General features: G+C 39.5%; 2 protein-coding genes across 8 annotated transcripts in view; one reads left to right on the top strand and one right to left on the bottom strand.

Moving 5' to 3' along the window:
- Positions 1-12,023, bottom strand: part of GAK (cyclin G associated kinase) — a 122,058-nt gene extending 110,035 nt beyond the window's left edge. Inside the window, 1 exon segment of the mRNA XM_074273221.1 lies at positions 11,714-12,023. Coding sequence (XP_074129322.1) covers positions 11,714-11,858 — 145 coding nt within the window. The 5' untranslated portion in view covers positions 11,859-12,023.
- A 99-nt stretch (positions 12,024-12,122) lies between these two features.
- Positions 12,123-25,638, top strand: part of LOC141545890 (endosomal/lysosomal proton channel TMEM175-like) — a 14,863-nt gene continuing 1,347 nt past the window's right edge. The window contains exons 1-5 of one of the 7 annotated variants that reach the window (XM_074273229.1): positions 12,143-12,261; positions 14,199-14,293; positions 18,128-18,396; positions 18,589-18,627; positions 22,742-22,839. In XM_074273229.1, coding sequence (XP_074129330.1) covers positions 18,244-18,396; positions 18,589-18,627; positions 22,742-22,839 — 290 coding nt within the window. In that variant the 5' untranslated portion in view covers positions 12,143-12,261; positions 14,199-14,293; positions 18,128-18,243. Of the gene's footprint in view, positions 12,262-14,198; positions 14,294-18,113; positions 18,397-18,588; positions 18,628-22,741; positions 23,029-25,638 lie in introns of those variants that run through there. The other 6 variants (XM_074273227.1, XM_074273225.1, XM_074273224.1 and 3 more) reach the window with 6 other exon arrangements.

Below are 25,638 nucleotides of genomic sequence, written 5' to 3'. Positions count from 1 at the left end.
GAAAGAAAATAGATGCAAAATTTAATTCAAAAAAATCTTTGTAATAGGGGTAGGTTTGATTGGCAGATGAAGGGTATATTCAGAAATCTTATGATGAGAAAACAAAAGGCATCAAAGCTGACATATAGTTTTATTCCTCCTTTTTGAAGGAAATGAGGCAAATGTCATCTTTATGCTGTAGAGAATCTAGTTTACACATGTTCAATTACATTATTTGGAGTCATCCTTCAAATGACATGCCATCCATTAAATCTTTCTAATTACTGTTGTCCACATTGATTTCACCCTCTTTGAACGCCTATGGAATATTCTGACTATATCACAATTTAGTGTCAACTGATCAACTGATAGTAATATGTACTATTTATAAGGGCTACAAAGAAATTTAGACTGCAATCGTGGACTTCACAAACTTTACTACAAATTTCAGCTAGTTAATTTCAGTCAGGCAGAATGGTTTTTTAGAATTCATCTAGGCCAGGAGTTCTTAACCTGGGGTCCTGGACATTCCCCTTCCCTCAAAGACATATGGATAGAGGGTCCAGGAACTTAGATTTAAATAAAAATACATACTTATTTTTGCTAACCTTTGATTTATTTTATGTGTCTATATATTTATGTTATGCATTTAAAAATATTTTGAGAAAGGGTTTATGAGCTTCAATGAACATGACACAAAAAGGTTAAGAATTCCTGCTTGAATTGAAATTTAACATTTCCTTCTGTTATGAGTGAAGAAAAGGTCTTCAATCTTCACCAGGTTGCCAAAGGGGTACATGACACACAAACTATTAAAGATCTAATTTAGTACAATCTAATTTTACAAATAAGGAAACAGTGGCCCATAGAGATGAAACCACTTAACCAAGAATAAAGCTTTCAACTTAGGTTCCTCTAAGGGGTTCTCCAGATCCAGTGTTACTTCCACTATGTCATAATCTCTTCTTAAGGAAATTAGACAAATACATGAAAATTTTATTAAGTGGAGAGTTAAATAAAAGATTAATGAGATGTAATAAAGAAGTGCCATGAATTTAGAAAGGTGTGGGACTGGTTTGGAAAGGCTTCATGAAGAAGACAGGTTTTTGAATTAACCTCTAAGAATTAGGAGAAGGAGATTCTGGACAGAAAGAGCAATAACAACAGACTTGAAGAAAGGATAAGTACACATCTTATTCTATTAACAGTGATAAAAATATTTTGACCAGAAAGGAGGTTTCATGCAGAAAATTATAAAGGAGAATTCAATTCAACAAATATGTATTAATGCTGGTGGAACTGTGAATGGATCCAATTACTCTGGAGAGCAATTTAGAACTATGCTCAAAAAGTTATCAAACTGTGCATACCTTTTGACCTTGCAGTGTTTCTACTGGACCTATAAGCCAAAGAGATCTTAAAGGAAGGAAAGAAACTCACATGTGCAAAAATGTTTGTGGCAGTCCTTTTTGTAGTGGCAAGAAACTGGAAACTGAATGAATACATATCAATTGGAAAATGGCTGAATAAATTCTAGTATATGAATGTTATGGAATATTATTGTTCTGTAAGAAATTATGTGATTTTAGAGAGGCCTGGAGAGGCTTACATGAACTGATGCTAAGTGAAATGAGCAGAACCAGAAGATCATTATACATGGCAACAAGACCATACAATGGTCAAATCGGATGGACATTGCTCTCTTCAACAATGAGATGATTCAAACCAGTTCCAATTATTCAATGATGAAGAAAGCCATTTATACCCAGAGAGAGGACTGTGGGAACAGAGTGTGGAACACAATATAACATTCTCACTCTTTCTGTTATTATTTGCTGCATTTTGTTTTCTCTTGCAGTTTTTTTTCTTCCTTCCTGATCTGATTTTTCTTGTGCAGCAAGATAGCTGTATAAATATGTATACATATATTGGATTTTAAATAAATATTTTAACATATGTAATGTATTGGACTACCTGCCATCTAGGGGAGGAGGTGGGGGAAAAGGCGGGAAAATTTAGAACAGAAGGTTTTGCAAGGGTCAATGCTGAACAATTTCCCATGCATATGTTTTGTAAATAAAAAGCTTTAATAATTAATAAAATAAATAGCATTTAATACATATTTGGGTTTTTTATAAAAAAAAAAAAAAAAAAACCAAATATGTATTAAATGCCTACTCTATGTCAGATACCATGTTTAAAAAATAAACTCAAGGCATTTACATTCTGGAATAAAATTGGAAAAGAAGTTTATGATTTAGAAAAATGTGATTACCAAAAATGAGTTTAGACTTTATCCTACAAAGAGCTAGAAATTATTTAAAAGGATTCTAAGCAGAGAAATAATAGCACCAAAATGTGTTTTAAAATCAACCCATGCCATGAGGCCAACCTGTCCAATGGCCATTCCCCATGGCTAAAATGAATTCACTTCTTAACTCATCACAGAATTCCTCTCTTCCATCCATAAGTGTCAGAATCCAAACTATTACCATACACAAAGGCATCTGTTTACATGCCTTTCAGAATATGTGAATCAGACAGCTCAGGACATTCACTACTTACTCTTCCTCCAAAACAAAGCTGCAAAGGGAGTAGCCTCAACAGCAGCGTGCTTATATATATATATGTATATGTATATATATATATATTTTTTTTTTTCCATATACTTCTCAGGTATCACTCTGAATTAGTTATTTGTGTACATATAATACTGTAAACTCCTATGAGAACAGAGCCTACACTTTATCTAAACTCTGTAGCTCTCTCGGCCTAGCATAATTATCTGGACATAAGAGATGCTTAAATAAATATGTTGGCTAAATGAAATGAACAAAATTATTAAAGGCCAAATCTTTCCTGTCCTGCTCAACTCCATTTCATGCTGTGTTAGGTTCTTATTAGGTGCTAAGTTGGTACTTGGCAATTCTCTGGCTCAGGGTTCACACCTTTCAAAGGAGTTTTCACCTTTGGACTTCTGAAAAGGAGTTTACACATTTAGGGGAGTTTACACCTTTAAAAGGAGCAAGTTCATTGGTTGTGGGAGTTCCCATAAGCCCCTGGGAGTACCCATAAGCCCATTATCTGGGAAGATAAAAAGAGGCAACATTGAGTCTGAAGAGCAGTTTGGATTGGGATAAGGACAAGACTTCCCAAGAGAACTTCAGGGAAGCTCAAGGAGATTCAGAGCCAGGATTCTACCTTCGCTCTGGCTGGAGGTTCCAGAAGCCTCCCAAGAAACCTGCTCACAGAGAAAAGGATTTACAGAAAAGAAACCTCCTCCCAGAGAACGATTAACAACTGAGAGACAGATAGGACATTACAATACTGGGTACTTATAACACTTGAATACAGCATAGCAGCCTCTGTCCCTGTAGTGATTGTCTGTTACATAAATTCAACATGACACACATGTATTAGGGACTTAACATGTGCACAGCACACTCTAACCTTACCATGGAAGCAATGACAGTGAAGTCTTATTAATAACATGTCTAGAAGCTTTTCCTCTTATTTCACTCACATGCTCACCACTCAAATTCAGATCCTATTCATCTCTTTCCTGAACTGTTTTTCCTTCTCCAATCCAATAGGATTCAAGTCTAATAATTGCATTCCCTGTTTAAAAACCTTTTCTGAAAGAACCCTTGTGCCTTTAGTATAAAATACAAACTCTTCAGCTTAGCTGAAGTCTCCTCCAATCTAGTTCCATAGCCCTTTACACTTCTTACTTTCCAAACAAATCAATATATTAGCCTTTGTTGCTTGTATATTCCATGTCTCACTTACCATACATTTTCAGAAGTCATCCCGCTTGCCGGAATGCACTCCCTTCTAAGACTCTGCCTCTTAGAATTCTTAGGTTCCTTCAAGACTATACCAACATTCCACCCCCTTTTTAGTGTCCCCTGATGTTCTCTCTCCTTTTCAACAATTTAATATTCCCTTAATGTTTCTCTTTCCCTTCTTTCCATAGTTACTCATCTATGTAAACTGCAGTAAACCATGCCCACGCACCCCAACTCCTACACTTTTATTCCTTAACACCCTGTTCAATGTCTTACACATAACAATAAAAGTTTCGGCATTAAACTGATGAGTATGAGAAGCTAGATATTCTATGTTTTCTGCAAAATTATCTTCCTCCTAGCAGAATAAGACTGTTCATGCAGTAGTGTTTGGAGCAGACTCCAAAGAACAGACTATAGGCCACCAGCTAAGTTAACCAGAGGTTAAAATAAAGCTTAAAAATGTATCTTAGGTAACTGAGTTGACATTTTGTATCCTGAGTTGTCTACAGAAAAGAAAGCATGTGTTCTTATTACATGATTGTCCTACATTTAACTTGTTCATCTCTAGAGATGCTTTTACAAAGCTTCATTCATAATGGTGACTTGATAATATTTGAACATTAAATTTTGTCACCATATCCAATACAAGAGGGAAAATATCAGTAACATAAAACAGCATCCCTAGAAATATATCATATCCTCTTGAAGATCCTAAAACAAGAGCTGTCACATAAAGCTCTTGGCAATTCTATTCTTAAGGTATTACACACTCACACTTCCCTGACTTCTCAAATCTGTTTATGGCACAGCTAATCATACCCTCCTCCTCAAGTCCAAGCAATACTACATAATTTGAACTCCCCCCTCACTCCTCCCACCTGCTGCTTCTCAGTGTCTCTTCAATGCCTTTTCCTACTCCTGTGTATATTCTTTGCCATAGTACCTCTTTTGTTCACTTTTTCTTTTCTTTCCACACTTTCCTCCACTACAAGCAAATGCATTTCCACAGCTTAAACTACCACCTCTATGTAGCTGTCTCTCAAATCTTATTTTCACACTAGACTCCTCTCTCATTTGAGTTCCAGACCTTTTTCTCCAAGCTGCCTTGCCTCCAAGGTACCTTCACCTGGATGTTCCATAGCCACCTAATCTGAGGTCCACATTCAGCTGTCATATATTAGATACATGACAGTGGGCAAATTGTTAAATAGCTCTGATCCTCATTTTAGATCTCATTTTAGAAGATTTTGGATTAGAACATCTCTAAAATCCCTTTCAACTTCAAATATAAAGTCCTATGAACTATTTAACCAAAATTAATCTTTTTATCTTTATGTTTAAATCTGTTCCTAATTTCATTATTTTTTAATCTAAAAAGTCCCTTTACTGAATTTCCCATGTTCATAAACCTGATCCAGTCACCACATACTATTTCACCTTCACATCATCTCTTACATCTGATCTTTCCAATCTATTCCCATTATCACCACTGTAATGCACACAGAAACACTACCAGTCCCCAAAGCATCCTTCATCCTGCTGCTAGATTATCTCCTATGCACAGATATGGTCAGGTTATTTCTCTGCTCAAAGATCTTCAATGACTTTCAATTGTCTGTGAAGTAAAATTCACACTTTCACTTTTTATTCAGGCCAAAATCTTATACAACTAACCTTCCCTCTCTCATCTCCTATTACTCCCCTCTACATACCGTTCTTTTAGTCACATTGGCTATTTGATCTCAACATATCCAGCATTTTCCAGCTTCAATGCTTTTTGCTCATCATGCTCTTCATTTATGGCTAGAATGGCCATTCTCTTCTTATCTGTCCAGTTTTTTAAAGCCCAACTCATATGCTATTTCTTCCATGAAGCCTTCCGTATCCATCAATTTCCACTACTCCCCCACCAATAACAAAATTATTCTTCAGATCTCATATTCTATTTCACAACTCTCTCCATTTATCATACAATATCGTACAGTATAGTTTTCACCCCCACTTTGGATCACTACCACAAAGAGCTAGAAAGGGCCTTAGAATCCATCAGGTCCAACTTTGTTTTACAGATAAGAAAATTAAGACCCAGGGAAATGACTTGTCCAAGGCCACACTGACAATCAGATGATTTTCCCCTAATTACAAATATCCTCTTCTCACAACTTTATCTCACTTTATAATTATTTGCCATGTTCTGTGTAAGGGCCCTTTAAATGGGCGGACACAGTGCATCGGGATTGAGGCCCAGAAGTAATTTCTGTGGATATTAGGACTGCCCTTGGGCGGGATCCTGGCCATATTGAAATAGTTTTGTAATGGGTGACTCTCTCGCTGATTGGCTGTGTGTGTGACCTCACAGGCCCTATATAAGCCCACTGCAGGCAGCAACCGCTCTCTTTAATCTCCTGCTGTTCACCCTGGCTCCTAGCTGGGTGGCCAAGCCAAGATGGGTAGCCGAAAGAGGTAAGGGTTTTGGTAGTGAACACATGGGTCTTCTGACCAGGTGTTCACCAGGGAACCAACAAGTCAGGGCATCAGCTAGGGCATTATGGGAGTAGGTATAATAAAGGCTTTTAAGATTACACGTGGCTGTTCTTGAGTGCGCTACCGGTTACTAAGCTATAGATTCAAGAGATTGTGGCCAGAGACCTTTGAAGGCCTCAGAGGAGGCGAGCCGGGTAGAGCTCACACTGCAAAGGACAGTGGTCAAAGGTACTCTGGTGGGTCTAGGACAGACTAGTAATTGTAACTGCCAGGAGAGCGCGCTACAAATGGCGCCCAACGTGGTGGACGCATCAGGAATTATCAGGTTTTGAAAATATTTAATATTCAGAATTAAGATTCTGAAAGATCCGGTAGAAACGCCACTTAAGAGGGAAGACAGAGAAGCAATATGGACCCAGGTAAATCTGGGATCAGGCTCAAGGACACAGCTGAACATAATGCTTATTATATAAAGAGGTTAAAGAGCCAGATGGAAGATCTTTTAACAAAGATCACCACTGAAGAACAGCAGGAAGCTTGTAATCAAGCTCCACAAAGGCTATCCCCACACCCAGTAAATAGAGCTAGGAGAGGGAGCAACCTAGAGCTAATGCGATTGTATGACAGTAGAGAGTATAAAATGCCACAGCAAGAGTTGCTGGAATTGCAGGTTAAACTACAGATTGAGCTAGAGAAAGAAGAAAAAGCTAGGTTACTACAGATAGAACAGGAAGAGTTCAAACCAGTGGCAGAAACTAAGGAAGGAAATAAACGAATCACATGGACTTCAGTTGTAGAAATTCTTCTTAGCATTTTGTTGGTTTACCTTGTGCATTGTTGTTTTAAGGAATTTATTGATTACTCTTTCATTGAGAAGAAGTTTAGTTCTTTTTATGTGCAAAGCTCAGGTTTGATTTTAAATCAGCCTTTGGGGAATTTTCCAATTCTTCTTCCCTCTGCCTCACCTTCTTGGGCCAAGGGAGAAGGGGGAGGAGGAAAAGGAAGGGCGATAATATCATCAGCACTGCCCATTAATCCATTTAAAACTCCTGTGTCTTCATTTCAAAGGACAGGAGTAGGCTTTATGCCCCAAGGCAAAAAGGAATTGTGGGTTATTGAGTATAATCAGAAAAGTTTTAAAAATACAGTTCAGTTAATTTCTAAGAAACCTTACAGGGATAAGACCTTGCAGTTAGAGAGAGTGGAGTTTTATACTTGTAAAACTGTTAGGATCGTCTTTGGAGAGTTGAAACTCCTCTTTTCTTACCTCGTGGATTTTCCACTTCCACAGGTGAGCTTGATTTCCCAACCCCCTACGGGTACTTATAAAACAGTGTTTATGTCTAGAATGGGTTGGAAAATTGTTGTTTTAATCACTAGAATAAATAGACAGTGTGTGATCTTTGACCCAGGAGGAAAAGTAATATCAGATTTATTGATTCACACTCCTGAAGTACAATTCGGTATTAGAAACTCAAACTTTGATTTTTAGGCAAAAGAATTCAGGGATATAGCCGAGTGTTCTAGTAAAGTCATTACTGCACAGACTATCCCCCAGATCTTCTCTTCTAAACAAGAGAAGGGAATTTTGGGATATGTGATTGCTTACAATTTTAAATTTTGATTTTACATTTTTAAACACTTTTGATTTTACATCTTCAAAGTATTTTGATTTTACATTTTAAAGTTATTTTGATTTTATATTTTTAATCTATTTTGGTTTTACACTTTTAAATTATTTTGGTTTTACATTTTTAAATTCTTTGCATTTTACCTTAGCAATGCACTTCGGGCATACACAGAAAGTGCAGCTAAGTGACAGACTGACTTTTGTCTGACTTGTTAATCTTTTTGACAACAACTTTGTTTCCACTGTGATGTGGAAAGGCCTGGATGGCATTTGGAAAGGCCCAAGTTGGGCCCCGGGGACATTCCTTCCTAGGTGCAGATCCAGCAGCAGAGTTCATCCCCACCAGAGACATTTGTAACCTGGGGATCCAAGAGAAGGACCAGACAACAGTCCAGAGGGACCTGCCAGATGTCCGCAGCCCTTCAGACGCTGATGGCAGTGATGCCCCTCCTGACCGTGACCAGAGACACCAGACACAGTTCCAGTGTTGCAGCTGAAATGGACTGTTTTGGGTGATACGCAATATAAAGACTGTAAATGGACAATGGGCCTGCTTGCTTCTCCCATGGCCACTTGCCATATGGTGGCCTGGGAAGAGGCTTTGCCCTATGCTTTCTATTGAAGGACTATGCTTTTAAATTAGTGGGTGAAAAACCAACACACCCACCTGCCATTGTTATTGAGACAATGTTACTGGACATGACTGCTTATGTGCACCTGTGAAACTAGAATTGTTCTAGAATTGTGAAAAGTGCAATAGAGAATTGTGATAAGCTAGAATTGTTCTAGGATTGTGAAAAGTGCAATAGAGAATTGTGATAAGCTAGAATTGTTCTAGAATTGTGAAAAAGTGCAATTGAGAATTGTGATAAACTAGAATTGTTCTAGGATTGTGACAAGTGCAATTGAGAATTGTGATAAGCTAGAATTGTTCTAGAATTGTGAAAAGTGCAATAGAGAATTGTGATAAGCTAGAATTGTTCTAGAATTGTGAAAAGTGCAATTGAGAATTATGATAAACTAGAATTGTTCTAGGATTGTGACAAGTGCAATTGAGAATTGTGATAAGCTAGAATTGTTCTAGGAGTGTGAAAAGTGCAACAGAAAATTGTAAGAAACTAGAATTGGTCTAGAACTGTGATAAATGTAACTAGAATTGTGACAACCTACCTACTGATATTTGTTAACTAGAATTGTGATGTTTTACCTTGTTGACTTCCCACCTCAGTGTTGACATCCTACCTCATTGGCATCCAATCTCTTTGGCCTATTATCTCGAGTATGACTTTGATGAATGGGTTGAACACTTGGGCCACTGTTGAGCCTGGTTCTCATTGTCATACTTCTGTTTACTGATCTGCTGCTTTGTACCTCCTTGGGCATAACACTGTCATCTCATGGACCAAGTGAACTATAGCTGGTGCTAAAAGTTTAGCTTGGTGAGATGTGCGGTTCCCGCAAAACAAGAGAAAGGGAATTGTAAGGGCCCTTTAAATGGGCGGACACAGTGCATCGGGATTGAGGCCCAGAAGTAATTTCTGTGGATATTAGGACTGCCCTTGGGCGGGATCCTGGCCATATTGAAATAGTTTTGTAATGGGTGACTCTCTCGCTGATTGGCTGTGTGTGTGACCTCACAGGCCCTATATAAGCCCACTGCAGGCAGCAACCGCTCTCTTTAATCTCCTGCTGTTCACCCTGGCTCCTAGCTGGGTGGCCAAGCCAAGATGGGTAGCCGAAAGAGGTAAGGGTTTTGGTAGTGAACACATGGGTCTTCTGACCAGGTGTTCACCAGGGAACCAACAAGTCAGGGCATCAGCTAGGGCATTATGGGAGTAGGTATAATAAAGGCTTTTAAGATTACACGTGGCTGTTCTTGAGTGCGCTACCGGTTACTAAGCTATAGATTCAAGAGATTGTGGCCAGAGACCTTTGAAGGCCTCAGAGGAGGCGAGCCGGGTAGAGCTCACACTGCAAAGGACAGTGGTCAAAGGTACTCTGGTGGGTCTAGGACAGACTAGTAATTGTAACTGCCAGGAGAGCGCATTACAGTTCTGCAAACATGTTGTTTCCCCACAACAGAATGTTAAGTTCCTGGAAGGCAGGAACTGCTTCACTTTGTCTTTGGGTCCCAACTGCACTTAATATTTGCTGAATGAATTTCTTACAACTTGACCTAAGTCTTATGTATAATAGGAAATTTTCTCATGACGATCTTGAATTAATATATCTGGAAAGCTCTCAATATCCCCTTAAGAGCTAAGACTTCTCTGAGTTTCAAGAGCTATCTTAAAAATTCTAAATCACCAAATTACTTTCCTTCCAAGGAGTTCTACAGGAAGGAATATAGGTACTTCCTGTCATGAACCTTATCTTAGCATTCCTCTAAAAATGCCTGTTACAAGGTCTAGAACAGATTAAGCAGGCAGCCATGTCCTTCCCCACCTCCCACTCCCAAACACGAGAGTAGCAAATGTTCATACTTGCTTTGAGAGTATAGGTAAAACAAAGTCTACTACTCTACCTAATTATATTCTAAGCTTGCTAGAGTTCCTTGACATTTATTCCAATGTTGTTAATTCTCCATGCTAGTGTTGTGCTCCAGATCCAAACTGCATTCACTTCCTTCGAGTTCAATGTCACAGAAACGCCTCAGTTAACAAAAATACCAACACTAAAATGTTGCAAAGTTTGAAAAAACATTTTAAAATATCCAATGTTCTTTTAAAAAAAAATCGCTCAGTGGCAGGGAGAGAGTACAAAAACTGCAAAGTAGATGCTCAGGTAATGTCAGAAAAGCGCTTGGCCGAATACAAGTTTACAAACTTGTAGGACTAGCTTAGAGAACATTTAGTATAGGTCCAACAATCTAGTTCTATACAGTTCTATTCTACTATTTACTTTGCTGCCTGTGACTCAACAATCACCAGAAAAACAACTAACTGTGCCCTATCTCTCAAAAGATATCTGAGAGTTTCTAAACATGGAGCATTTGATCTTTATGGGCAACAACTTAAGTATAATGCTTCCGGGCAGCGTCATCCTCCTAGTATCACTGAATCAAAGACGAAACTCCAACTCCAACATTATAATCGGATCCCCCATTAACCAAACGTGCGGTGTGGAACAGAACTGGACCCGAAGCTCCTGCTCATTTTACAGCGGAGGAACATGGGGTTAAGTGGTTTGTTTAAAGATTAGGTCCCAGTTCTCAAAATTAACGTTCTTTTAGAAAATACAACACGGAGCTCTCGGCTTTCCCACTTTTCCTGCCAAAAACAAAGACTTCACCGACACCAAACTCCAGCTCCCCGCCGCTCCTTTCAACACACAACGGGGACTCACTCAGGGACTAGAAACAATTAGCTAAGTCCCCCGGGATTCCCGGTCTCCACACACGATTTGCCCTCTCCTCAGTTGTCATTCTGGGACCTGTCTTTTCCCAGCTTCCATTCCATATGTGCTCCTTGACTTACCTGCCTCAATTCCCTCCTCCAGATGTGATCTCACCCCTTCCCAGCTCCCTCCTTGACAAATGGTCAGTTCTCTCTCCTGTATTCTCCCTTCAAGAGTTCTCTCTCCTCCTGGACAGAGCACGTCCTCCTCCAGATGTGGCCCGTCTCCCCCCGTGTCTCCCCAGATACGGCCTGTTCTGACTCCCCAGACGCGGCCCGCCGCCCTCCCAAGTCCCCCCAGATACGGCCTGCTCTCTGCTCCTCACCCCCAGACGTGGTCCTCCCTCCCCCGGCAGCCCCCCAACAGCGCCCGGCCGAGCCCTTCCGTCCAGCGGCAGGTGCGCGCTCGCCTGGCCCGGCCGCGGGCCCCTCACCCTCGGCGATGACCCTCTTGATCCGCAGCCTCAGGTCACCCAGCTCCACTGTCTGCCCCACGAAGTCGGTGTGGTCGCGGCTGGCGGCCCCGCCCAGGGACCCCGGACCGGCCAGGAAGTCCAGCGCCGACTGCAGCAGGGACATGGCGGCGGCGGCGCCGCGGCCGGACCGGCCCCGGCCGGGGGCTCCGCCGGCCGACGGGGAAGTGCGGGGAGGCGGCCGGGAGGCCGGCCGCGAGCCTGAGGCACCTCCCGCGCGACCCACTCCGCGGCACCTCTGCCGTGGATCAACAGTCAACCGCCCACCGGACCGCCATCTTCCGCCCTTGCGCGCCGACGTCGGCGCGAACGTAACGCGTCACGACGAATCAGGGCGCCGGCCACTCTATTGTACGCCACGCGCCCCAAACCCGCGACCTTCCTCTCGGCGGGGCCTCTGCGTTTTGGCGTCCCTCTCGGCCCCGGGAGGTGGCGCATGCGCAGTGACCTCAGGAGCGCGGCGTTTCGGGCGGCAGCTTCTAGCTAATGTCTCCGGCGCCTACTCTGAGGTAATTTCTCTTTAGCTTTCGAGAGACTCTGACCGGCCGGGAGAGGGAAAGCTGCCCCAGGCGTCAGCCCTGAAGTGGGCGGGAAGAGGGCGGGTCCTGAGGGAGGCCCCGGTTAACTTGTAGTTTAGCTAGTCTAGACGGCCCCCGAGCTCTTGCCCGGGGCGGAATCTGAAGCCTGGCTTTTCCTCCACTGCGGGACGCTTCCTCCCTCGCCTGCCCGGGGCCTGGGGGAGAGCGGCTCGCGCGGAATCGCTGCGTTGTAAAGCACCGCGATGTCCCCCTCACGGCGTCCCAGAGAGGGCAGCCTGAGACAGGCAGGGTGATGGGGAGCTCACTACCTGTTACGGAGCAGCTGGAGGCGCAGTGGGCAGCGCTGGGCCGGAGGCTGGCTCTGCTCTCACCGTTTGACCCTTAGCTGATCTTTTACCTTCTTAGTTATGAGTAAACGAGGAAGATAACAACCACTTTCGAGAATTAATAAGGAAAAAATGAGGTTTTTGCAAAGCGCTTTACAAAAGGGCTATGTAGAGAATCCGTCATTAAGCGTTTGTGTGGTTGTTCTCTCGGGACCCCATCTGGGGTTTTCTTGGCAAAGATCCTGGAATGGCTCGCCATGTCCTTCTCCCGCTCAATTTACAGATGAGGAAACTGAGGCAAACAGAAGTAAATGACTTGTCCCGGGTCAGTGAATCAGTGTCAGTCTGGACTTGAACTCCAGGCCCAGCGCTTTATCCACTTCAGCCTCCAGCTGCTGGAGCTGCCCATTAAGCATTTATTAAGTACCTACTGAATGCCACGAACCACTAACCTCGGGGGATACAGAGAAAACTCGGAGCTTAAATTTTTTTTTCCCCTGAGGCTGGGGTTGAGTGACTTGCCCAGGGTCACACAGCCAGGAAGTGTTAAGTATCTGAGATCACATTTGAACTCAGGTCCTCCTGAATTCAGAGCTGGTGCTCTATCCACTGCGCCACCTAGCTGCCACCTAGAGGAGCTTAAAATCTAATAAAGAGCAAACCATTAAGTTGCAAAGCAGGAAATTAACTAGGGAAGGCTTCCTGCAGGACATGGATTTCACTGGGTTAAGTCCCCAAGTAGAAATTAGAATTCGAAAAAAATATAGACGGAGCCCCTTAGATGGAGCAGAGCAGGGAGAGGTGTAGAAAATGTCTACAACAGAAATACGCCAGCTGTTAGAGACTCTCTACACTTTTAAGAGATGTAATTGCTGTGGCCGCTAGGTGGCGCAGTGGATAAAGCACCAGCCTAGTCAGGAGGATCTGAGTTCAAATGTGGCCTCTAGACACTTACCACTTCCTGGTTGTGTGACCCTGGGCAAGTCACTTAACCCCAATGGCCTCAGGAAAAATAAAAGTATTTAATTGCTGAGAACTGTTTCTTTACCCCTCTGTGAAATCTGTTTGCCCCCCCTTGCTTCCATCGAAGTTTTCTGGTGTTACATAAAACCTAATTCTTAAAAGCAAGTCATGCTGCTTTCTCTCTGCCATCCACCCTGCTCATTTCCCTTCAGTCTGTAGAACTTACCTTGAACTCCAGCCTCCTGTGTGTATGGTCTCCTAATCTAGAATGTAAATAAATGTGCCTGCTTCAGCCTAGTTTTTGTATTTATATCCCTAGTGCTCTGCTAGGGAGTGAATAAGTGGTTTGTTTGTTTTCTCATTCATTCCAAATAAATGTGAGTTCCTGAAATTCACCATCTTATGTCTTGGTCCATGCTTCTGATTGCCTTTTTCTGCTGGATGAAATTGGATGAAACAGTATCTCACAAATAGGGTTCCCTGGTCACAACCTTATATATAGTGAATAATGAAAGGCTTCCAGTCATACTGTGTCTGATATGTAAAACTAGAGGTGCAGACTGGGACATGTTTCAGACGCCGTTAACGTGTGGATTTTTTTCACTTCACTTATTATAGGGATGAGGAGAGGGGAAGAAGGCTATTACCTCCCCACCCCCACCCCCTTCACTGGGGAAGGTACAAAGAAAATGCATAGAAGAAATCAGAAGGAGGTTTGTAGAACTTCAGACAAGTGGGATGTCTTTGGAAATAATGTGCTAAATTAAGTGTTCTATGTACACGGCAGATATATTTTTAAATTGTACATAATAAACTTCATGATTTCAAAAGCAATATTCTAGCTATTCTTTTTACATTCAGAGCAAACATTTTAAAAATCAGAATCAAAAATTGCAACAACAAAGCATTGGAAGTTTGAGTAGAGGGGAATTCTTTGAAAAGTTTTTGATCAGATTATAGTGGTTAAAGTACATCAGAAGATTCATTAATGAAATTACATTATATTTTAACAATTTTGAGCTGTTTTTCAAATTTTTAGCTTAACACCAGCAAGTTCCTACTTGAATAAAACTAAACATTTTGTAACTGGGTTTTTTGGGCAATTTGCAATTTTGTGAGTCTTTGGAATATAGGGCTTGAGGCATGTTTCTCCCTTTAAAACTGGCTTTGGGGGCAGCTAGGTGGCGCAGTGGATAGAGCACCAGCCTTGAATTCAGGAGTTCAAATCTGATCTCTTAACACTTCCTAGCTGTGTGACCCTGGGCTAGTCACTTAACCCCAGCCTGAGGAGAAAAAAAAAAAACTGGCTTTGTAGCATTGAGCCCACTAATTGCTAGATCTGACAGCCTTTTTCAGTCCTCATGCTTCTTGACTTCTGCATTATTAGATGCAATCAAGAACTCCCTCTCCTTACATTATTAGATGCAATCAAGAACTCCCTCTCCTTACATACTCTTCTCTTCCTTGGCTTATGTGACCACTTTCTTCCAACCACCTTTCTCCAGTCCTTTTCCTCACACAGCTTTCAAAAGAACAGGGGCTTAAGCATGTTAACTCTGCTTAGAAATCTGCAGATTCTGGAATGTTAAACATGAATCCTATATTTACATAAAATGCCTTTCCAAATCTGTGTTCCCTCTTTCTCTGATATCATTGCTTAAAGATGGACAAGGGAACAGAATATAAATGGAAGCACAGGCAAGGTCACAGTGCCACCTGTTGACTACCTCTAGAAACTGCACAATATTAGTCTGTGCTACTTTTTCCTCTCCAAAACACTCTGAAGTACATCTCCAAAAAAATAAGTCTTCAAAGTTAAAAAGTATGCATGAGGAATATAGTTGGAGAAAGTATTAAGAGGTTGAATATCAATTATTCATTTTGTTGATGAACATCAGTTATTCATTATTATTCATTTTTATTACTCAAGGAATAACTAATTTTCATGGAAAAGACCTAAGAAGTAGTAGAAAGTAAATTAGTATCATGTGGAAAAAAAGGCTCTTGACAGCAATTTCCTTGTTTTTTCTTCGTGGATATAAGTACATCCTTGGAATCTGAAGTCTCATCTAGCCACCAACTTTGAACTAGCCCATTTGATCTATTGTTTGCTGCTGACCTGGCTCAAAGAACTAGCTGATTGTCTAGAAGAGAAAAAACATCAGAAAGCCTAGTTCACATCTTGATTCCATTGTCTGTCTCCTGAGGTAGAACAGCACACTTTTCCAGGAATCTTGAAAGGTTGCAGTTTAAAGATCAGAAAATGAATTACCAAGTCAGTGATAGTAGAAAGATTTGTCTTTTGTTCACAAGAAAATAAGAGGCAGTCCAGTGAAATTTTCAATCTCTAAACTAGTCCTTAGAGAAGAAAGTTGCTTTTCTTATTCTACCAAGCAGAAAGGTCTGGAGGGTTTTGTTTTTTTCTTTACTCCAGATCCCTTATCTTACTATAAACTGAAAAGTATCCTAGTATTAATTTAATATGGTCTGTTATCTTCAAAATGGTTTCTAAACCTGTGCTGGTTAACCCTCCCCAAATGTCAGCTTGCAACAGACTTGACACTAGCATAGAAGAAAGGAAAAAACTGATTTATAGCAGGTGAAGCAGTGCTGCCATCTAGCACTTTAAATTGAGGTACTGTGTCCTAATGAGTGGTGTGACAACTTTTAATAAAATCATATAATTCAGAAAGACTTTGTGTTTGATGGGATTTTTTGACTTGGCTTGAGTCTAGATTTGGAATTGCAAAACTTTTGGTGCCTGCAGCACCTTATTTCCCCTTCTACTTGATAAAATACTTGTAGAAGAAATGTGAAAGCTAATCCTTTTAGCAGTTAAGTAGGACTGATTTGTGGCCTGATTTCTGGGAAACAATCACTTTCAGTCATGCTATGAATCCCAAATCAAAGCTCAGCCCAAAACACCTAATATTTTGCAAACAGAATCTGGAAAGCTCTTAAATGATAAGAAATTCAAAATGTATGGTACCTAGTACACAATTCTCTATGGTTATATCGCTAATGACTCCCTCAACCCTTGCCAAAAGAATGTAGAGACTCGTTTCATAATTTATTCTTCCTAATATCTGCCAAGGAAACCAAAGTTAATCACTTGAAAGACAACAGTTATCCTAGTATACAGTTTCAAATGTTATTAAAAATGAAAGTGATCTTAGCCAATCCAGTCTTTTTATTTTGAAAGAGGATAAGACTCAGATGAAATGACATCCAAGGTCATGCAGAGCTAGTCGTAGAGCTAGACCTAGAACCCAAGTTTCTTAATTCCCAATCTAGCCTTTCTTGAATTCCAGATAATACATTCTGTACTGACTACTAGACATAACAGTACCTTACACTGAAAATCTTCAAAACTGTACTCATCTTCTCCAAAAAAAAAAAAAAAAAAAAAATCCCTCTCCCTAATTTCCCTGTTTAGTTGGAGGTACTACCAATTTCCAAGTCACACAGACTCATCATCTTCTGGGAGTCCTCTTTGATATTTCACTTTGTCTTATCCTTTATAATGGCCTATTTGCTTCCACTTCTGCAATATATCTTACTTCTACACTGTTCTAACCATTCTAGAAAATAATTGAGAAAACTCCCTGAACTGTTCCTACCCTTTGACTCAACAATCCCACTAAAAGATTCAGATACACAAAAATGTATAACAACGTAATGTGTTGTAAGAGAGGACAAATGAATTCAGAGAAAAGACTTTGAAACTGATAAAGCAATCTAAATCTGTCTCATGTGAACAATATACACAAAGACTACAGTAAAATTAACAAAACCAACCCTTAGAATGAGGTATAAACTGCAAGCATACTCACCTGACTTACTTTGTGACAAGGGAAGGTTGGGGTGGGGGTGCTGTTTTAAGGAACAGAATTCAAAGGAAAATATTGGTATAAAAATCATTGAAGAAATGTTTATACACAAATGCACCAATCACATTCATTCCCTTCTTTTCACTGGCACCCTAACAGAGCCCTTATTACAGTCTACCTGATTACTCTACACCTTAATTTGGCTATCTTTAGGCTCCTCTGAGCCATCTTCCTGAGAATAATCTTCCATGTACAAGGTTGGGATTGTGACACTTCTACTTATCCCCACTGCCTACCAAATAAAGCATAAACTCTGTATTCTGACATTGAAGTCTCCCCACACTCTGACTCCAGGCTACCTTTCCAGTCTAATTTCATTTCCTTTGGTTTCAGTTGAAGTCTTTACTTCTCTATAAGGGCCAAGTCAGGTACTCATTCCTCCTAAAATTAATCTGAAAATTTCTTACTAGATTTTTTACTCAGGTACTTGTCTTTTTTCCTATTAGATTATAAACTCTTTTTAGAGCAGTCCTTAGCACGCAGTAGTCATTTACTAAAGGTGGATTGCAGCAGTCAAGAAAAGCCCTTTTTGTTTGCTAAAAGGTACACCTTCTCAGGTGGCTATGGGGTGAGGAGAGGGAAATAGACGGAAGTGCTTCTCCTTTGTGACCCCTTCTTCTCCCTCCACCCCTTCGCCTCTCAGGCTTTCCTTCTCAGAGATTCATAAAACCTGGAGAAGTGGAATCTGGACTCCCAAGTTCCTTTTGCTCTGGGCATGCTCACCAGCTGCCAGACGAGGGTGGTTTCCTGCTAACTAGGAAGCTCCTGGCCCCATGGCTGGCACAGAGACCCCCGAGGAAGATACCGAAGTACAGATGGAGCTTGCAGCAGAGTCCGGAGATGGGAATGCCTGCGACAATACCCAGTCATCCCACCGAATGCTCAGCTTCAGTGATGCCCTGCTGTCCATCATCGCCACTGTTATGGTGTGTATGTATGTCCTCCTGGTCTATGCCTTCCCTCAGCACCTCACATCTCTCCCTGACCCCATGCCCCAACCAAATGCTCCTTCCTCAGGCTTCAGACCAAATATGTGCTGTTTGAGAGAGAGGAGAAACAAGTGGTTCTCAGCACAAGTATTCTGCTACTCATCTTGTTTTGTTTCTTTCCTGTTGCAGATCCTGCCCGTGGCCCACACGAAAATCTATCCTGACCAGGTATTCTACACAATTACTTGCAGAATTAGTGCCTCAGGGACTGTCTCCTTGCTTCTGCTACCACCAACAGCCTTTCATTAAGAAATCAGTCCACTCTTTAATAGGACTTAATTAGAAAATATACTGTTGACTTCCTTAAAACTTAGCAAATACTTCTTGACTTATGTCCTGGCAGAATCATTTGGTTAGGGAACTGTTCTGGTTAATCAGATCTATTCATTTACTACATCCACAGCTGAAGACTCAGTCCCCTGGGGGCTAGAGATGTATAAGACAATTCAGGGAAAGGAGAAGAACTAACATATATAAAACAACAAATGCCAGAGTATGGGGCCCTTTAAGTGCAGTAGAAGTTTAAAGGAGAGTGTCAAGTGTGGCTTGGAGAGGTTTTTTCGAAGGAATAAGCCAAAGACCTTGAAGGCTGGACTCCAGTACTCAGAGAGAAGAGCAATAGCCCCAAGGCAGGAATGGCTTCCTACATTCTGAGCCGAGCAAATAAGGCCAGCATCACAAAATATTATTTTTTAACAGAACTCCAAACTCTCACATCCAAATGAAAGTATCCTTCTTTGGAGGTTTTTGTGATAATGCTTGCTGCCAGAGATCAGGACATGTTTAAACTCCACTTTTTAAAATTTCCTTTAGAGCCTGATTAGCCCTCAAGGGTAAATTTAATTTTTGGAAACACCTAAAAATGTCATTCAGAGCTAGAGGTAAAACGAGTAGATAAAGTAGGTAACATCAGCTTGGGTTTGGGGTTTTTTGAATGACCATAAAGTAAGATGTCATCTCATGCTGTTGTCTCTGAAAGAAGTTCCAGAGAAGAGTACTATACTATACTGTAAACAATAGCAGCATCCATGGAATAAGTGTATTACCTCCTAGGCACCTGGAAAGATAACTATTCATTTGAATGTATATGCTCCAGTCAGTTCATTGCTTTGCAGCCATAACCCAGTTTATGATTTAGAGAAGCCGCCTATATAGAATTCAATTGAGCAAATATTAAGGTCCTGTTGTATGTAGAGTACTGTGAGAGATTTGAAGTTTCATTTCATTTTCCTATAAAAATGATGCTTTATATCACCAGAAGGCATTTGATGCCTTAAATCTAAGATTCAAAATCATAATAACCTTTCAATACTGATTTTTTCCCCATATAATTTTGTATTTCCATATGGTATCTGAGACAGTAATATCTCTGCACATGATTATGTCCCCAAACAATCAATAAAACTGAAATTACTGACCCATTTAGACTGGATGTATCCATGTTGATTGCTTAGTAATAAAATCTAGCCCCAGACCTCTATTTGGAGACAATCCCCAGATGATCTCTGTGCTTTACTACTGACAAACTCTAAGTATATGATAACCTTGCTTCCACCAACATTAATATTATTCTATTATTAATCTATCTATTATATTAATCTATATATCTATTATATTAATCTATCTAGGGCTACTAACCATCTCACAGTCGTATATTGGAACAAAAATTGAATAAAAGCCATGATTCTTGGTGCTTTTATTTTAAGGGGCATTATTCTAGTCAATCCCAGGAATTACTGTTCTGATAAAAAAAAACTCAGCTACAAGGAACTCCTGTACAAACTGAACATTTGTTCAGAGAGAGTTCCAAAAAAAAAAAAACCCCAGCGTTTTGCGATTGTTCCCCCCCACCAAGTGTTTCTGAAGTGAAATGAAAATCATTTTAGAGACTATATTTACTTAGCATCAATAATATACCTACTTCTTCTTTAAAAATTACAGTACAGAAAGTATTCTAAGACATATTCATCTTGTCCAGAATATGTTACTTGGGCTTTTATGAGAATAATATAGCAATTCTCCACTGAAAGCCTACTCAGAATTTTTTTAAAATTATACTTCAATTGCTCATCATGATATGAAAGGTGACCTGTATTCTCAAGTTATACCTGCAGAGTGCCAACTTTGGCAGCTACTTGGCTAAAAAAGATGCTTCAAATAATTGGCTATGTGCCCGTTGTCTGGGACTGGAGAGTTCATCACCAGAGTAGGTTCAGAATGATAAATTTTTAGGCCACAACTACCCTAAAAGACCAGCTATTAATTAAGCTGTAGAAGAGTTATGAACTGTTCTGTGGAGGAACTTTCCACAAGTTCAAATTACAAGTACCTGAAGTATTCAAATAAGCAATGTGACTCTAAAAAGTATGCCATTGAAATGAAAGGATGGTCCTTTGTAGCTTAAGATGTATGATAAGGAGATAATTCCAGTTAATCTAATCATAGGCATGCAAATTCTACCTGATTCTAACACCAAAGATGTTGATTTCTTTAAAAATTGGGTCAAAAAACAAAATTGAAAGTGATTTAGGCCATCCTTATAACTCTCAAGAAAGACTACAACCACAATAAGACAAGTTGGATAAAAGAAATGCCTATGATTATTTTCTTATGTAGGTAATTATCAATTTGATAGATGGAATTTAGAGTTTGGAGAAACATTCATAGAAAGGCAACTACTAGATTCTATTTTTGAGGCTTATGTAATAAGATTTAAAACACTCTCTAATAATCTAAGAGTATTTTTATGTATTTTAGATTTATAGATTTGAATATGGACTTAGATTTATATTATTTGTAATATAGTTTTTGATGTTTATCATATAAATTTATTTTTGTGGTAGCAAAAAATTGGAAACAAAGGAGATGACCATTAATTGAGGAATAGCTAAAGAAATTTTGGTCCATGAATGTAATGGATTATTATTGTGCTGAAAGAAATGACAAATATGATGCATACAAAACATGAAAAGACTTGAACTGATAATGAATTAAGTATTTACAAAAAAAAAACCACAATGACTACAGTGCAAATAGAAAGAACCACAAAAGAAGTAAAAGAGAATGTTGCAAAATTACAAAGAACAAATATGGTCTCGAAAAAAAAACTAGAGGAAATATTCCCTACTCCTCTCCTTTGCTAAACTGGAAGGTCCAAGGATATGGGCTTTTCAGACTTTTTTTTTTTTTTAAGATTGATCAATCTTGTTTATAAAACAAAATTTCGGTTTTAAAAAAAAAAAATTGTTACCTAAAGTGCCTCTCTGGTATAGATAAGGGATGCTAGAAAAAATGCATTTTATTTTTCCATTCATAGATACATAGAGTAAAAAATACCACTTAACAAAGTTTGTTTCAATTGAACTCAGTTCAGGTCCTTAGCAATAAGATTTATTTTCTAAGCCGAGATAAGTCATTTAACTGAATTAGTCTAATCTGGTTCAACACACATGGTTGCCTAATAATGTAATTTGTGACCTCAAGTATCTTAAAAAAACTCTTTTATGTTTCTCAGTTATGCAGTCATCTTTCAAGTTTCCCTTGCAGTATGACCATTTACTGTTCTGAACAGACCTTCCTTCCTCTCCCATTCTGTGCTCCAATTTGAGGTCATTTCACTACCTATTTATACTTCAGAGAAAGGACTAGGGAAATGAACTGAGCCCACTAGTTGTGATTTTCCTCAAGTTTGCTGAAAGAGAAAGATGCAACTATTGGATGAAGTTAAATTTGGAGTTTAACAACAGTTAGCTGCTAGCTTACAATTATTCTTCTCTTCCCAGCCTCTTTATAGCTGAGTATCCAGCTACCTGCTTTTTGAAGATAAAACAGCCTCTCCAGCAACCTTGCGAATTCAATCTAACTCAATTCTGCTTACTGAGAATCTACTGTCTGCTGCCTAGAACTAGGATCAGGAAAAGTAATTTAAAACTACAAATGTATGCATTTTAGCATAGTGGTTTTTTTTTTTTTAGCCATAAGTTAATTTTTTAGAAGAAAGTGAGGAGTGTTTTTATCTATTACTTATCTCCCTGTTCTTTAGAAAAAATGCAGATAAGTTGGGACATGGCCATAGCGTAGGAAATGACCGAAAACCAAAGGGTTAAGGTTAATGTAGAGATAGAATAAAATGCATCTTCAATCAGGTGTGCTGCTACCTTAAATCTTAGAAAATGGATTGTGTTGCCATTCTTGTATGATTGAACAGTTGTATCATTTGTAGATTAGTAAATACCAGATGCATGCCAGATTGTTCTATTGATAATACTGTCTTTCATTTCAGCGGTTTGACAAAAGTATACAAAAACTTCTAGCAACTAAAATTGCAGTTTACCTGATGACATTTTTAATAGTAACTGTGGCTTGGGCAGCACACATAAGGTATGCAAAATGGCAAGTGTTTTTTTTAAATGTCCAAAATCTAAAAGAACAAGCAGATTTTGCTAACTTGCTACAATAAATCATTTCTTTGCAGCAACAATGGAAATTAAGTTAATAAGTATATATTGGGATTCTTGTGTAAAAATTCAAGTATAATCTGACAAGTTATCATATACCCTTTTCTACATCATGGAGGAATAAATTAGTAAATAACTTATGGTAAACTTATAAAGAGACATCTACCTACATTCCACAGCTCCACAGCAGTAACAATAACTTGCCCCCATCCTACACAGTGCATATTATTGGTCAGTAAGCATTTCTTAAGCACCTACTACATGCCAAGCATTATGCTAAGCCCCGTCATTTTCAATGACCATTGCACAATGACCACAGTATTTTGGCATAGATCCAGAAGAACAAGTCATAGTGAAACATGACAGCCACTTCCATATTCAGTTATAAAGGGAGAAATGAAACTCAGTATACTGAATATTACTACTTAGTTTAAGACCAATGTTCTACCGTATCAGGATCTATTTTTGTCCAGATTTTGTCATCTAATATATTAGTTGTAGACTGGATGAAACCATTGTTCAGCAACTCATCCTTCCTCACTCCCACAAAAAGCCTAATTTTTTAAGAGTCATTATACTTTGTCACCAGTTCCTAGTATGGTAATTTAAAAACAGCATTTAATTTATGAAATATTAATGTTTTGGTTATCGATATTATTTGTATAGCATTTATAATTGTACAAGCTTATAAATAGGATTTACACAGTTAACTGCCTTCTTAACTATGTTCTTAAAGGAATGCTTTGGGCCTATATTTTTAATAAAGACTTCTCTAAAAGAATAGTGGAATTTCAATATGAAAATAGGATTCTACTTCAGAAAACATCCGCTTTTCATGCATTTTTTAAGATTTCTGTAAGGGTCTAAAAATATCATTTATAATGTGAACCACAACATAGCATTTGTACTCTTTCTGTTGTTCTTAATTGCATTTTGTTTTTCTTCCCAGGTTATTTTTATCTTCTTTCTAAATCTGATTTTTCTTGTGTAACAAGATAACTGTATAAATAAATATGTATACATATATTGTATTTAACATATACTTCAACATATTTAACATGTATGGGACTACCTGCCATCTAGGGGAGGAGGTGGAGAAAAGGAGGGGGAAAGTTGGAACAGAAGCATTTCCAAGGGTCAGTGTTGAAAAATTATATTCATATGTTTTGTCAATAAAAAGCTATAATATATATATATATATATATATATATAATTTATAAATCAAAGTTTTCATCTGCAAATCTGAATTCCTCAGAAGTAGAGTCAATCTCAGAGAATCTGAGCCACAGACAAAGATGAGAATCCCAGGAATTAATCTTAGCCACTCTAGCCAAATGGGTTAGGGTTTCCATGTATGGCTTTTTTTTTTAATGTCTCACCCAAGGTCACTTTGTATTCTATCTTCATGTGTCTGGGATCAGTTACAAAGGCCATTTTAGTTACAACTTAGTTCTGGAGACAAGAATCTTTGAGGGACTGCTAATCTTAGGTGCCAGAGCCATCTGGGTTACGATGGCATTTTTTAGAAAATCCTGGGAGATGATATTACATTTTAGGCCAGTTTGCCTCGGATGATCCTGGGAGCCAGATCTAACTGCTTCCAGGTTGGCTCTTAGAAACAACTGCACCATCTAAATAGGCTTTGACCAGGACCCTGTTGCCTCTTCCCCTGGTTGGCTCCCCCATACCTCTGGCTGCTCCATCATGTCTCTAGTCTTTCCCTAGCTTGCCTTTCACCTCTTAGAACCCCATTCTTTTCCCATATTCCTCACCCTCTCAGTCTCTCTGCCTCCATTCATACCCCAATGAGATTCCTCTTCCTCCTTCCTTTCCCTACATTGCTCATCCCCTCTCCAGCTTGGTTCCACAAGCCCTGGATTTTCTATATGTTTTCTCCTTCAGTCTGTGTAGTATAGTGGGAAGAATGCTGGGTTTAAAGTCAGAGGACCTGGGCTCAAATCATAATTCTTTAACCTATTGCCATGTATGCCTAACAGTGAGAAACTGCTCAGTACCTCAGTTTCTTCATCTGTAAAATAGGAAATTGACCTAGATCTGAGGCCCTTCCAACCCGAGATATATGATACTGTGACCTAGCCACTGAGATGCCCACCCTACAGCAGGCTAGCCCGGGGGCTCCTTGACCTGCTGCCTTTGTCAGATAAGGAGGCCCTTCAGAGCATTGCTATAGACAATGTGGTCTGCTGCAGAGAGAGTCCTTAGGCAGGGTGTCCAGAAATCTGGAGAGCAGCACGCAAGGTGCTTGGAGAGAAATTGTCCTGGGGAAAAAACCACCGGGCCAGGAAACTTTACTCTAGAAATAGCTTTGAGTTTTTGTTTTTGAGTTGCTACAAACTCCAGAAGTGTTGGTGTGGCAGCTCTTTTCTGACTGTCACCATTATCTGGCCTCTAGGAAGTCAAATCAAATGGCCAGGTTCTCCTTCTGGCTGCCATTGATGCACTTTTGGACAAGGCATTAAACCTCTGGACTTTTGTTTCATCATCTGTAAAATGGTCATATTGACATTTATACCACCTCTCTGAAAAAGAAAAGATTTTAAAAAAATACCTTAAGTTTGTTGAGAAGTTATAGGATCAGAAGGGAGATTTTAAAAAAAGTTTTCTAAATACTCTCTGATATTTGTTAACAAATGTTGCTCAATTACTATAAAATTAAATCTGAGAATACATTGTTAACTACTTTTCTTTTTCTTTGGTTTCA

This window comes from Sminthopsis crassicaudata, chromosome 6 (assembly GCF_048593235.1).
Source record: "Sminthopsis crassicaudata isolate SCR6 chromosome 6, ASM4859323v1, whole genome shotgun sequence".
Lineage (NCBI taxonomy): Eukaryota > Metazoa > Chordata > Mammalia > Dasyuromorphia > Dasyuridae > Sminthopsis > Sminthopsis crassicaudata.
The sequence above is the reverse complement of the archived record's forward strand: the minus strand, read 5'-3'. Positions and strand labels throughout refer to the sequence as shown.